The following is a 13404-nucleotide window of genomic DNA, read 5'->3' on the forward strand; positions in this document are numbered from 1 at the left end:
GGCCGGTCGCTGAAATGCAGTGGGGCTTCGGGGAGCTGCCACAAGGATGTTCTCGCGTTGGTTTCAGGCCAAAGCGTTACGTACGCCCGACGCCTGCTGTAGTGGGCTAACTTCGCTGCAGAATGATTCACGGCTGGTTTCAACGCAAGCCACTGCTTTATCATAACTGGTGTCACCATTGGTAACAGAGCTCCAAGTATAGAATCAGTTGCACAAAATGCTTTTATTGGGTCCAAGCAGAAGTCAAAGTCAGACTGCGTTTCTTGATATACAGCAGCTAAGTTCATTTACACATACCACAGCTTATTGGGTTAAATACAGGAGAGAACAAGTCAAGTATTCATATCTGTTCACGTGGCCCCCGTGAGCGCCGCACGCGTCGCAGATATCCTGAAGTTAAGAGGAATAGCATAGAAGGGTCCTATGAATACTGTACATAGCTGTACCTCTAGGAATTATGTCCCTAAAGTATGTTTCAGTACCAGTGTGAAGGACTAACCGAAATCAGAGGCGCGCTTTACAAAGCAAACTAATGGTAAAATACGGCATGGTTCTGAAGGTGGGCAAATTAATAGCGAAATGTTTACTATCAACTGCTGTAAAGGATGAAATGCTCACAAAAGAACTACCTGCGTCTTAAAAATACAATGCATTTACTTATGCCCGATTCCAGAACAAGTTAAAGCAAATGTAGCCTTCCACCAAAATGCACACCTGATTGTTTCTGGTAGTTTTCAGCAGCTATGCACTACATATATCTACAAGTATCTGTATCCTCAAAAGCTCATGGATATTGAAATTTGCAATAGCTATGTCTACAAGCAGGCAAAAGTAGAGGCAGGTTTCTAGAAAATGCAAAAAACTATTTTACCATGGATTTCTTGGTTTAAAGTTTATATAGAATTAAAATTTTGCAAACAGGAGTTGTTTGTCTTAACCTGACATGCATCTGGGGGGTTTTAAACTGTGCTCTTCTGGCTTCTACTTGACATAATGTCTTAAGAGCACCCCATGGCTGAAATAATTGTCTAGTTAGCAGTTGAGCAATAGAATGTATAACTAATTCTCTGACTTAAGTTCATTTTTCCATTACAAACAAAATCTAAAGCACGTATTCAGCATTAAAAAAAAGCAAATGGAAAATCTGAACTTGCCCATTCTATCTGTTAACCTAACTGAAGAAACTTTATAGTTGAGAATTCCCGAATGTGGTTTTATTAAAACCTAAGTTGTATCTGGCTTTTCTTCATTGAAAAAATATATCTGTACATCCTTCTTTAATTACCAAGTACCTGAAGGTTATAAATTATTTTTTGCTTTACATGTGTTTTTCACAGCACAAGCATGAGGTGCTAAGAGGAAAGTAAAAATTAATGAATTCCGTCGAAGGTAAGAAAATACAAGGTAGTTCTTGCTTGTAAAGGAGATCAGCTGTGCTTTTAAACTTCACTGCAGATTGGTAGCAACAGCACACGTCTCGAAGGATCCAGTAACAGTAGACACGGAGCAGCAAGCTGCTGACTGATTCTAATGACCGGATATTAACTCAGGACTGTACTTCTGTACAGAGCACTTATTAAACCATGCAGTCCAGGTAATTCATGCATTGCATTATGATCTGTAGTCCTTCTTGCTGTAGGGCTTATTTCCCAGAATATTATCTATTTCATTTACAATATGTGATGTCATCTTTGGAAGAACCTAGGGGTAGAAGAAAGCCAAGGTTTAATCAAGCTTCCATTAAAGACAGTCACAGCTTTTTCCAGAATTAAATCTAGATTTCATCAAAGAACGTCTCCTCTGGGGCTGTGTGTGTGAGAGATGTATTTGAACATTTATCTAATAACAGTTTTCCTCTAAGGGAAAAAGGTAAAGCAACTTTGTGCTGTGAGACAACCGCAGAAATGCTTGTCCTGAACTCTGTGTGCACAATGCTGCTCGACTGCCGCGGAGGCGGCAGGAACAGAGGAAGCTCTTATCTGTGAACAGCAACAGAGGCAAGTTAAGGCCCTTACGGGCCCTGAGCTTTTCTCAGGCCTAGTGCTGAAGACTTAGCGTAGAATATATCATAACGTATCTTGACATCAGGCCACTTGCTTCTTTCAATTAAGCCTTGAGGCAAGTAGCAGAACAGCCCACTGACCCTGCTGACACCCCCCTCCTGTTGCTGAACAGGGACACAGCCGCTGCACAGGGGTGTCAGTCGTGGTGAAGTGCGGTAGGTTTGCTTAATTAGTGTGTATAAATAGCATCGTAAGAGGCCTGAAACAAAACGCAAAGTAGTAAAACTCTTAAGAAAACAAGGGCACTAGTCTCAAGGTATGCCAACGTTGCCTTGAAGTAACGCAGGAGGCAGGCAGGAGCTGCCACGCGGCCGCCGCGAGCACTTGCCTGTATGGCTCCCAGGTTCTCTATCAGCTGCTCCGGGTTGGAAGATCCTAGAAGAACAGAGCTCACCCCCTCGTTTCTCAGACACCACGCTGGGAACAAAGTCACAGGATGGTTAGGAACGAAGGGTTCACTGCACTGCATTACTGCTGATCCCGGTAATTGCCAGAACTTCTGTCTCTATCTGACAAATAACAACAGTATTTTTGGAAGCTGTCACTTCCCGGGTCCCCTCTGAGTCATTCCTAATTCAATTAAACAGGATAGTCACGCATCGTGTCGATGCTTCCTTTTTCCATTTTTAAAAGCGCTGTCTTTCGTTCCTGTTCTTCCTCTTCCCACGGAACGAGAGCTGGGGATGCCTGACCTACCGCGCCCGCACCGGTCACCGCCTGACGGACTGCTCTTCTCCCGGCCCGGTTCCTCGGTCAGCTACACAATTGTGTCAGCTGGGTAATTCAGGACTACTCGATCCAAGGAAGGCGTGCCCCTAACATCTTCTCACCTGGACCCTTTTTTCTGACAAAAGCAGGGAAAGGCACGGTGCCACCGCAGCCCCTGCGCTACCGCTTACCGACTGCCAGCTGAGGTAGTGTGCAGCCCAGACGCTCCGCGATAGGCGAGAGGTCCTTCAGCTTCGTTTGCTGCTTTCTTCCCTCTTCACTTACGATTTTTTCTTTCAGCCACTGGTAGCACTGGAAGTAAATTACATTGCAGTCAGGTGTCGGTTTTAATCGACCAAAGTGGAAAGGTAAGGGCAATTATCAGCACCTCTAAAAATCATGTCCAAGCCGGGAGGTAACCGGGGGATGAACAAGGCGGTGCTCTGCTACCTGAAGCAGTTGTGGCAGGGGGCAGGACGTCGCCCTTAGCAGCCCACGTCCGTACTGCTCGGGCTGTGTGCCACTGAGGGGCTCAGCCTGGAATCGGGACCCCCCCCATTTTATTTTTGGGCCGCTGGAGCCAATTGCAATTGGAAAAAGGTGAAATATTGGTCAACTGCAGAAGATTTTTGACACCCCACTTCCTCCCAGCAAACAAGTGAGAGAACATGTGATCTTGTTCAAGGCTTACTGCTAACATTCGAGATTAGAAAATTAATTGGAAGAGGCTGAGATTTCGGTTCTCCCAGCTCCAGACTTGAAATTCAATTCTGATTCACTGATTCAATTCAGATCCCTCTGGGAAATGACGCCTTCTCAGCTAGTTTGCAGCAAATATTACATATTTTGTTTTGAAAGGTGTACTTTGCTTTGAAAAAAAAATCACAAATGCAATGAAACGCCACGTTTGAAATTCGTGATGCTTGTTAGCAGCTCAGTGCACACTGCGCCTTTCCTTTCAGCTGATGTACTGGGATTTTCAAGTAGGTGTTCTCCAGCCCTGAGGGTACAGTCAGCCACCTAAGGGAGATGTGATACAGGAGCGGCACGGCTTACGGAAGCTGTGAGAGCTGGCCAAGAGCATCCCGGTGCCCAAGAGCAGGAGCTGAACCCACGGCCAGCCCCGACCCGCTGCCAGCCCAGGGGCCAGAGGAACCGAGCCTGTCTGTGCAGGGCAGCCTCCAGCCACGGGGCTGCTTTTCCTCGGCATCTGCTAGCCCTCACCACAGCAGCACGTCCGCTCTTCTGGAGCATGTGAAAAAATACCTTTAGAGCCGCCCTGGAGCTTTCGGGGACCCCGTTGCCGTATTTCCCTGAGATGATCCCGCAGGCCAGGGGAGACCACGTCATCGCGCCCACCCCTGCGGAGAGGGCAGAGGTGTTAGGGCACAGGGGAAAGCAGAGCTGGGTCACAAACCGCACTTTCAGCACAGAGCAAACAACTCCTGCTTATTTGTATGGCAGCTGCCAGTGCTCTTCAGTCCCTTTAAGGGTGTTGAGAGCATCTTCCTGGCAGACAGGGGTTTGCTTTTCTGTATTTTCACGGGGTGCCCTTGGTGCTCATCCAAAGCCTTCCTGCGACACCTGCACGGACCGCGGGGTCTCAGCGGGCAGAAGCAGCCACTCCAATTAACGCCCGCTTCTACCAGAGGCACTAAGCCAGGCTTCCTTTAGGCCATTAGCGAGGCACTTGGCTCTCGCTTTCCACCCGCAGCAGGGGCGTGCAGGGAAGGGCACTGCTCCCCTCGGGAGCCTCCGGTCTGACCGTTCTTTATTTCTCTCTGAAAATGAAACAGGTAAAATGCACGGCCTCAGACTTTACCGATTTTGTGGTACAACTCCGGCAGCTGAACCTCCACTTTCTCTCGTTGGAAAAGGTGGTACTCAGCTTGCTCGCACACGGGCGGTATCATGTTAAACTGCCTGGCCACGGAGTAGGCTTCCTGGAGGAGAGAAACCAAGCAAAAAACCATGGCACTCACCGAGAGGCTCTCGCAGGACGTAACCTGACCAGCCACCCACAGACCGGCCTCCTCGAGCACGGGGGTGCCAGCAAAAGGGACTTTTCCTTACCATGATCTCCATGGCGCTCCAGCGTGACGTCCCCCAGTACATCGCCATGCCCTGGTTTATTACGTGTGTCATTGCTCGGACGATTTCTGCAGGAAAAAAAAAAAAAAGAAAAAAAAAGTATGAGAACTCTGCAGAGCCACATTTATCAGCACCAAACTCAGCCCGGGGCAGCTTGGCTCCGCGGCCAGCGGGCAACAAGCCAGGTAACAGCTCCACGGCTCGGCTCGTAACGGGGCTTCCCGCGACGCGCTGCTTTTGCCACGCTCTCCTGCTCGAGCAAGGAGGGAGAGGCATTAACAGCGTAAATGTAAAAAGTTCTATCCCCCAGTTGCTTAAAAACTTTTACCAACCGGCTATTGTCTTAAGTATTATCCCGTAATAATATCCCCTCCAAAATTTAACACAAGAGGGCAGCACAGTCGAAAAATAAACTGAAAGTGCTGCTCCAGCCCCAGCCCCGCACCAGGGGCACGCTCATCCAGAGGTGCCCGCGCTGCAGGGACGGGGCCTCCCTTCGTTCCCTGTTCATTTTCCACCCTTGTCACAAGAGAAAATCTTGCAGCTCCTCTGCTTCCTTTCTTTATGCCAAGGCAGCCCTCAGACAGAAGAGGCTGGGTGGGTTCTCGTCTGGGAATGGGATCCCCACAGAGACAGAACGGCATTTGAAAAATGGCGCGGAAAAATATTTAACCTTACAGGTGGTGCGAGCCCCTAACAGTGCGTTGTTCAAACCGACAGAAATAAGCTAAGAGGGAGCTGGGAAGCAGAAGCAGACAATCCCCATTGCTGTTACACACGAGGCACCTCACGCTCGGCGGGCGCTGCCAGACTGCAGCGCGCTGGTCCTCGGAAAGCTGCAAGAAGGGAAAGCTGCAAGAAGGGAAAGCTGCAGGAAGGGAAAGCTGCAAGCAGCAGGGAGTTTGCCCCTGAAATCCTGACCCAGGTGAGGTCGCTCAGCCCCGCTCAGCACCCAGCTGCACAAAGGAGCCTGCCCTGGCTCTAAGTGTTAAAGCTAAAGGTAGCGGCTGGGGCTCCTCGGGCGCGGTGCTGGGCACCGCTACCAAGAACAAGATAAGCTGCCTCGTATACATGAGGATTCTCGTCCTATTTATGGGGAATAAAAAAAAAAAAAAAAGCTTGGCAGAGGGTAGTTTACACTGCCAATCTGGAGGTTATTGTGAGATTTCTCCCGAAGGCAGCGACAAGCAGCTAAACATGACGAAGTCTCCATTTATAACCCTCGGCGGGCTCTAAAAGCGCAGCGTGCCTCCCGCACGGGCAGCTGGCCTCGCGTCAGGAAGGCAGAACTGCTCCCGACGGAAACATCGGCTTGAGGGCTCCTTCCCCCAGGGAGGAAGAGAGTTCAGATGCCAGATATTGTTTTCCTTCTTTTTTTTCTTTTCTTTTCTTTTTTTTTTTTAGAAAAAAAGGGCTGTGGTGTGAAGCTGTAGGGTGATGCCGGAGGGTTTCAGTAGGGTGATCCTGTAGAGGAATTCCTCCCTCCCCCTGCAGCACCCGCTTCTCACTGCTTTGGGTCTTCTGTTTTTGCTGTACGATCATTTAGGAATTTTATAAGCATTTTATCATACGCCTCTTACACATTTTGGTCCACGGTTGTTTTCATTTCTCCCACCTCTACTCCCTTCAAGAAGGACTGGAGTCAGCTCAGAATAAATGTATATTTATACTCTTGTTTACCAGATCCTTCACCCTTGGGTACGCCTCTGGGGCGGTTTGTGAACAGCACCCGTCTGGACCACTCAATCTGCTCGCAGGACGGCAGAGATGACAGCACCTCAAGGAGAGGCTTTTTCAAAATGACTGCTCCGAGCCCCGGCAGGCAGCCTCCAGCAGCGCAGCGTCAGCTCGGGCGCCGCTCCTGTCCCCTCCTGGCGTGTTTGTGGGGCCGTGGGCTGAGCCCCCCCGCCCCAGCCAGCGCTGGCTCTGCTCGGCTGGAAGCGTCGCTCGGGGCGAAGAGAAGCATCTGCTGTCACGGCCAGGGGATCGCATCTGCAGCCGGAGTAACGAAGCGTGAAGGGTCAGGAACAGAAGCGCCCATCTGAGCAGACCGTGGATATCTCCTCCTGTCAGAAAGGGGACGCTTTTCCAGTGAAGTTTTTTAAAGCCCAGAGCTGACAAGACTCATCACGAGAGGGAGAAGAAAAGCGGCAGGTCTTTCGCCAGGAGTTTGAGCGTGTCTGGACTTCAGTCAAGTGTCCCCAAGCCAAAGGATGCCTGTCTGGCGCTCAGCAGCCCCAGCGAGCTGCGGCGCCCGGTGCTGTGAGCTGGGGTTCATCCGGACAGCTTCCATCCACCCCCTCCGGCAGGCAGGGGGTTCCTCGGGCGTGCTCTGGGGTCGATGCTGCCCGTCCCTGTCCCTGTCCCTGATCCTGCCCCTGGCGCTGCGCTCGCTGCCCGGCTGGGGCCCTGCACAGCCCTTCCTGCAGGTGCTCGTCCAGCGGCGCTGCACACACGGGACACGGTGGGCTGCAGGAGTTGGGAAGCAGCTATTTACTCGTGGGAAAAGCATGGCCACTTAAGGACACCGAGCATAGCTGGGATTATGCCTTGCGAAGGTAGCTTAACACTTGCTGTGCGTGCCAGATATTGCCGAACCGACAGATGGCTCAACAGATGCTCTGGGATGGAAGTGGCTTAGTAGGTGAACCATAAAAAAAGCACGAAGTACATAGAAGGAATAAACACCGCACCATTCATAATAAAAACGTCCCTTTTCTCGCCCTGCTCCAAGTCTCGCCAAGCCCCACGGTTCATAACGCTGCTGCCGGGCTCCAGCACCGCGAGCAGTATCCGTAGCTGCTGACGAGCCGCGGGCGCCGGAGCTCGGCTGCGCTGCGCGTGCGTGGACGGCGCCTCCACAGCTGGCGGAGCTCAGAGGTGCTCCTGCCCCCGAGACACGGCCCGCCACGCGCCCTGACCTCGCCACGCACTGCAGATCTGTGCTGCCTTTAGGGTCCCAGGCACGTTCCTGCAGCCACGGCTGCTGGCACGGGGTCAGGGCCGGGGTAACGCAGCGCTCCCGGGGCCACCGAGGTGCTCGCGGCTCCCGGAGCCCGGGGGGCAGCCAGGCCCCCGCTGCGTTTGCCACGTACTCGGCATGACAGCCCTGCTGCCTGCACCGCTTTCTTCTGCCCGTTCGTTACGCGGTTGCGGAGCTGATCTCCCCCTGCCACGGCGTGCACAGCTGCGTCAGCTCCCACGTGAGAGCAGGAGAAATGGGAACTGCTCCCCGTTAAGCCATGCACTCACCCCATAACGTACCGGTGAGGGCTCCTGGCTAACCAGGGCACACGGCCACCTACACGATGGGCGGTTATCAGCCAAGAAACATCAGAGGGAACAGACACCGTGGCTCTCATGCGTTCCTAAATGCGTGTCCCCCTCACCGAACTGAACAAGGACCGTTCCCCCCAGCTGCCCAGAAACCTGGGTGACGGCCCCCCAGCAAGTTCTCATTTCACACCACCCCTCAGAGGAGCCGCCTGGGATCACACCCTGCATTTTCACATTGTGAGGAGCAGGCGGATCCCAGCTGCCTGGGGACAGGGATGGGGACAGGGATGGTGCAGGCCCGCTGCCCTCCCCAGAGCTGGCTGCAGTGGGGCAGGGGCGCACAGGTGTCGTTTGGCGCGGAGGTCTGCTGAATGCAAACACAAATTCATTTCAGCCTTGTCTGAAGCAATTGGGAAAAGGAAATTAAGGAACGAACAATGTTAAGGGCACCACTGGGATTTAAAGAAAATTTCAATTCCCATTTAAGAGTCACAAATTCCTTTCATTTAAGTGTAAATATATAGGACTCCAGGATATCATGAAGCAGGTATTCTGTATTTAAGCTGCCGCGCCTGAATATTTAATAAAGATTTGCTTTTCATTTCCTACCATCAGAGGCATAAGCCTGTAAGCCAGGATCAGTCGCACGAAAACCTCCAGCTAAAGCTCCCACTAACCTTCCATGGGGGTGTTGTTGTCGGGCCGGTTGGCGAAGACCACGTCCACGTACTCCAGCTGCAGCCTCTGGAGGGAAGCCTTTAATCCTGCAAACGGCAGAGCAGAGAGAAGAACCCCCGTGGTCGGCGCGGGAGCACGAGGGGGGCACCGTGGTGGGGCTGGGGACAGCCTCCTTCACTTGCAGGTGTATGGTTTGTATCTGGATGCAGATATGTGTACCTGTGTATATGAATGTATACACCCACACGGTGCATCAGAAGGATACTCCGCATCGTGTAATGTTGCCCCACATCTGTTCAGCCATTTAGGACTAAACGTGATAATTTGTGCTTCTGTTTAATTACACCGAGATTCGGATGGGAAGACGCCTGCACCACGAGTGCCCGCGGTGAGCCAAAGGGCAGCCGCCAGGGGCCGAGTGCAGGTTTTGTTTCAGAGCTAATCTAACACCCCAAGGGGGGTCACCTCCCATTTAAAACAATAAATAAACCCTAATTGCTTGCCAACAACCTTGCTGGGGGCGCGCTCTGCCTCCTTCACCTCCCCGCCTGCCGGGCTTCCTCGGCTTCTCTGCGAGCAGCTGACGGGAGCCGGCATCCAGAGCCTACGTAGGTATGTGCGTGTGTGCAAGAGATAAAAAAGAATTCCTAACGCTTATTTTCTATGAATCTTCCCAGGAACAAAATGTTTTTTTATGAATGTTCATGAAGAACAAGCCAAAATAGAGCAGTCTGAAAACGTTCGCTGAATTCTGAGATTAAAAAATGGCTGTTTTTGCCAAGTGTATTTATAGAAAATAGCTACCACTGACCTTAACGTTATTTGCTACTTTTGCTGCGAAACCATTCCAACTGCTGCCAGGATTTTTCTGCCATTTCACGAAGCAGTTCCTCCAGGAACGGGAAGCGGGTGGGCTCTGACTGCCCGCGAAATGGCTGCGGTTCCCCCAGGCACCCCGGGGGCAGGGCCAGCAGCCCGAACGCTGCACCAGGGGCTTCATTCAAAGGGGCACTGAATAAAACGGGGCTAGAACCTTTCCCCAGCACTACCCTAACACGGAAGGCACACGTTAGTGCGGCTGAACTCCGCAAGTGTGAAGTGGTGGAAGTTTTCTAGGGCAGTTGCTCCTCGCTCGAAGTGCTCCCTGTTGCGGCTCCGCTCGCCGGGTGTGCTGTGGCCACGCTCATCCCACAGCGCCCGCTCTGGGCAGCGACAGCCAGGCTGTGGTGTGGGCAGCACTGAAATCCCAGGTAAGGGCGGGTAAAGTAAATATACCGGTAATATATTCCATATAACCTGTTTTATAATACAGCAGCGTGGCAGAGCTGTCCCTACTCCTTCTGTCTGGAGGCTGACACCACGGTACCTAGCATGGACGAGCCCGAATTTTCCTTTCCTAGCTGTTTCTGGCAGCAAACACTGCCTTGAGCAACAGCCCCGGCAAGCAGTGCGGGTTTATCCCACAAGTCGGGGGGCCAGGGGCAGCAGGGGGGCTCGGCCTGACCCCGGCACGCTGGGCACGGCTGAGCCAGGCACGCCACAGCCGGGCTCGGGGAGCTTTGGCAGCTCGTGCACAGCTCCAGGGGAGCCTCAAGTGCTTCCCACGCTGCTCGGTGCCAGCAGACAGAAGTGGGTCAGACAGCACCGAGGGGCGGCTGCCGCGAGCCGTGCCGCGGCGCTGTGAAGCACAGGTGCACAGCCTGATGCTCCCTCGTGCCCCGTGCAACCACGGCGAGCCCCGTCCCACGGCTTTGTGCGGCTCTTCCCCCGCACACGCCCGTCGTACCGGGGGCGTTTATCCCGCAGCAGCGAGGAGGACACGGCAGCGGGGCCCTGCAGTGGTGGCTGCTTTTTGGGGAGGGCCGATTGCCCCACGGCCCCGCACGCACACCCCGTCAGGCGGGACGGGGCAGGAGCAGCCCCCGCTGTGAGCCCACTCTCACCGTAACGAGGTCACAGCTGACGCTGCGCATCCTTCCCACGACCGAAGCGTGTCTTTTCGCAGGCGCTGCTCTGTTTGTGCCCTGCCTGTACAACGCCGTGCCAAGCGCCCACCCCGCATGGAGCGGGGGCACCGCGGGATGGAGTCGCGGGGCCGCGGGGAGCTGGGGGGAGCCCGCTGGGGTGACCCGGACCTGTCCCGACAGCACTACGCCCGGCCCAGCACCCACCTTCGATGATGTGCTTCCGCGAGAGCCCTCTCTCCGTTTCAGCCCTGCAAAGACAAAGCGGGGACACACGGTTAGGGGTCCGAGGCACCAGCCACCAGCAAGAAGAGACGCTTGAAATGCCCCCAAAGTGACAGCAATGGCCTGGGGAGCAGCAATGCAGCCGGGTGGGACGAGTGCCACAAATCCCCTTTTCCCAATCCTACAGTGGGAAGCACGGAGCTGTGCTGAGCCTCGGCCGCCAGACAGCGAAAAAAACCTCAGTGTAAGGGGGGGAAGATCAATTTAATCACTTGCACATTATCTCTGATGACAACCCCCCAGACACTAGTTCACAAACTAACATTACGGATAACCTTCGTGTCCGTGGTTTGTTCGGGCTTCTCTCAGGCTTTCCAGCAGGTTAGAAAGCGCCAGCGTTGACATTTTATTCTCAGGCCAGAGACAGCGAGCACGCTGCGGGAAGCAGGAGGCCGGGCGGTGCTCAGAGCGGGGCTGCTCGGCCTCCCCCACCACCTCCCAGCGGGTCACAGTGGGGTCTGCCCGGGGCGAGCCCCCCCAAATCCCCCTGCCCGGCGCCAGCTCCCAAAAACCCGACCACAAGCGCAGCGAGCGGGCAGCAGCCCCGGCCCCGCGGGGGCGAGCACCACCCCGAGTCACCAGAACTTACTTTCCACCCCAGTACAGCTTTGTTGTGATGACCAGGCTGGACCGCCTAGGAGCAGAAAAGAAAAAACTGTTAAATAAAATCGTCACAGAAAACCCACGCAGCAGCCCGCAAAGCTTCCTGCCCATCTGCCGAGGGCACGGGGCGCGGGTCCTGAGCGTGGGGTGTTCCCTCAGGCATTAAACCCCGGGAAGGATGCACTAGCCGAACTAATCTGTACACCCCAATGTGATATTAAATCAAATATCTATCATTCGCAAACTACTGCCTATGACACACGTAATCTTTAAAGATTATGTAAATGCTCTTAAAACGACACGACGTATGCTAATGCGCTTCGTTTACATGAGGTATCATCTCCTACCAGGCTGCCCAGGATGAAGGCCCATCACGGCTTTGCATTCCTAACGCACAGCCTTCTGTACGTGCGCGCAGACCCGATGCACGCATCATCTGTCTCGACGTACCGTGCATGGAAATGAGGACAAACACCCGGGGAAGGTAACCGCTGTGCACAGACAGGGGGGCCTGTGCCATGGTCAGGGCAGCACCAGCCTCTGGACAACCTGCAGGCGCCCTCACCTGCTCAAACCTGCATTTTGGGTCAACCACAGCAGCCTCACCGAGTCATTGTGTGCTCCCAAAAAGCACAGAGCGTTTCTGTTCAGCACTTACAAGGCCTGGCTCCGGAGCTGCCCCACGAGCAGCCCTGGTGCTGCCTGCAGGCAGCAGCGCTCGCTCCCGAGCCCCGCACAGCACCGGCTGTGCAAGGACCGGGCGCACTCCCCTGTGCCCGAGGGTCCCTGCGGCGGTACGGTACCTCCAGCCCTTCTTCTTGAGGATGTTCCCCAGGATGACCTCAGCCCTGCACAAGACAGAGAGAGCCCATCAGAGAGGAGAGGCGCGAGGCAGAGCTCTGTGACCGCCCCGGGCAGCACGGTGGTGCTGTGCCAACGCCAGCAGAGCCGCTGGGCCCCGTCCCTGCACCCCGCTCCACCTCCCACGCCCAGCTCTACTCGGCCAGTGTCAGACACGTTACGGGGGGATTCTTTTTTTCTTTTTGTTTGGTCCAGCAATGACACCAGGAGCATTATTAGCTGGGCTGCAGCCAGAGCTGCTCCTCCCTCGGGGAGCTGCGTTGCAGAGGGGTCACCGCCACGGGCCGCTAATCCTCGTTAAGGCACGCACCAAACTGTCATTTATTCGGGACACTTTCCTCCCTGTGCCGAGAGCGAGCGCTCATGGCAGCCCCAGTCATACATCTCAGCTGGGTGCGGGGTCATTTTTTAAGAGTGCCCCAAAAATGACATTTTTTAAATGGGATTTCCCAAGCAGAGCCACGGCCGGAGGCACAGGGAAGGAGTCGGACGGAGCCCTGTGGAAGGGACCCCCGGCGCCCCGCACCGCAGCAAAGCCGGGGACTCACTTGCCCGCTGCGTACACCTCGGCCGTGTCGAAGAGGTTGACGCCGCTCTCGTAGGCGATGGTCATCAGCTGCTCGGCCACCTGCAGGGAGCAGACACGGGGCTGAGCGCGGGCACCGCTCGCAGCCCTGGCAGCGCCTGCGCCGGACGTTTCGCTCCTCCTTGGCGCAGGAAGAGGCACCAGTGCCACCGCGCCATCCTGCACAGGATTCGTCCCTCGGATCCTTCCCTCGGATCCGTCTTGGGAGGAATTAATCTCTTCCCAGAGGGAAGTCCTGTGCTTGCTAACAGGAAAGCAGCCAACAATTTAATAGGGCTGCAGAAATTGC

General features: G+C 54.2%; 1 protein-coding gene across 2 annotated transcripts in view; it reads right to left on the reverse strand.

The window, feature by feature from the left end:
- Positions 1–204: 204 nt before the first annotated feature.
- KCNAB1 (potassium voltage-gated channel subfamily A regulatory beta subunit 1) overlaps positions 205–13404 on the reverse strand; it is a 43456-nt gene continuing 30256 nt past the window's right edge. For both annotated transcript variants that reach the window (XM_083849523.1, XM_083849524.1), the window contains exons 4-14: positions 13078–13157; positions 12472–12516; positions 11655–11699; positions 10988–11031; positions 8816–8902; positions 4845–4930; positions 4594–4714; positions 4038–4132; positions 2963–3083; positions 2392–2480; positions 205–1701 (exon numbers count right to left, since the gene is read on the reverse strand). In XM_083849523.1, coding sequence (XP_083705649.1) covers positions 1612–1701; positions 2392–2480; positions 2963–3083; positions 4038–4132; positions 4594–4714; positions 4845–4930; positions 8816–8902; positions 10988–11031; positions 11655–11699; positions 12472–12516; positions 13078–13157 — 903 coding nt within the window. In that variant the 3' untranslated portion in view covers positions 205–1611. The remainder of the gene's footprint in view (positions 1702–2391; positions 2481–2962; positions 3084–4037; positions 4133–4593; positions 4715–4844; positions 4931–8815; positions 8903–10987; positions 11032–11654; positions 11700–12471; positions 12517–13077; positions 13158–13404) is intronic.

Source organism: Anser anser, assembly GCF_964211835.1.
Source record: "Anser anser genome assembly, chromosome: 9".
NCBI classification, from domain to species: domain Eukaryota; kingdom Metazoa; phylum Chordata; class Aves; order Anseriformes; family Anatidae; genus Anser; species Anser anser.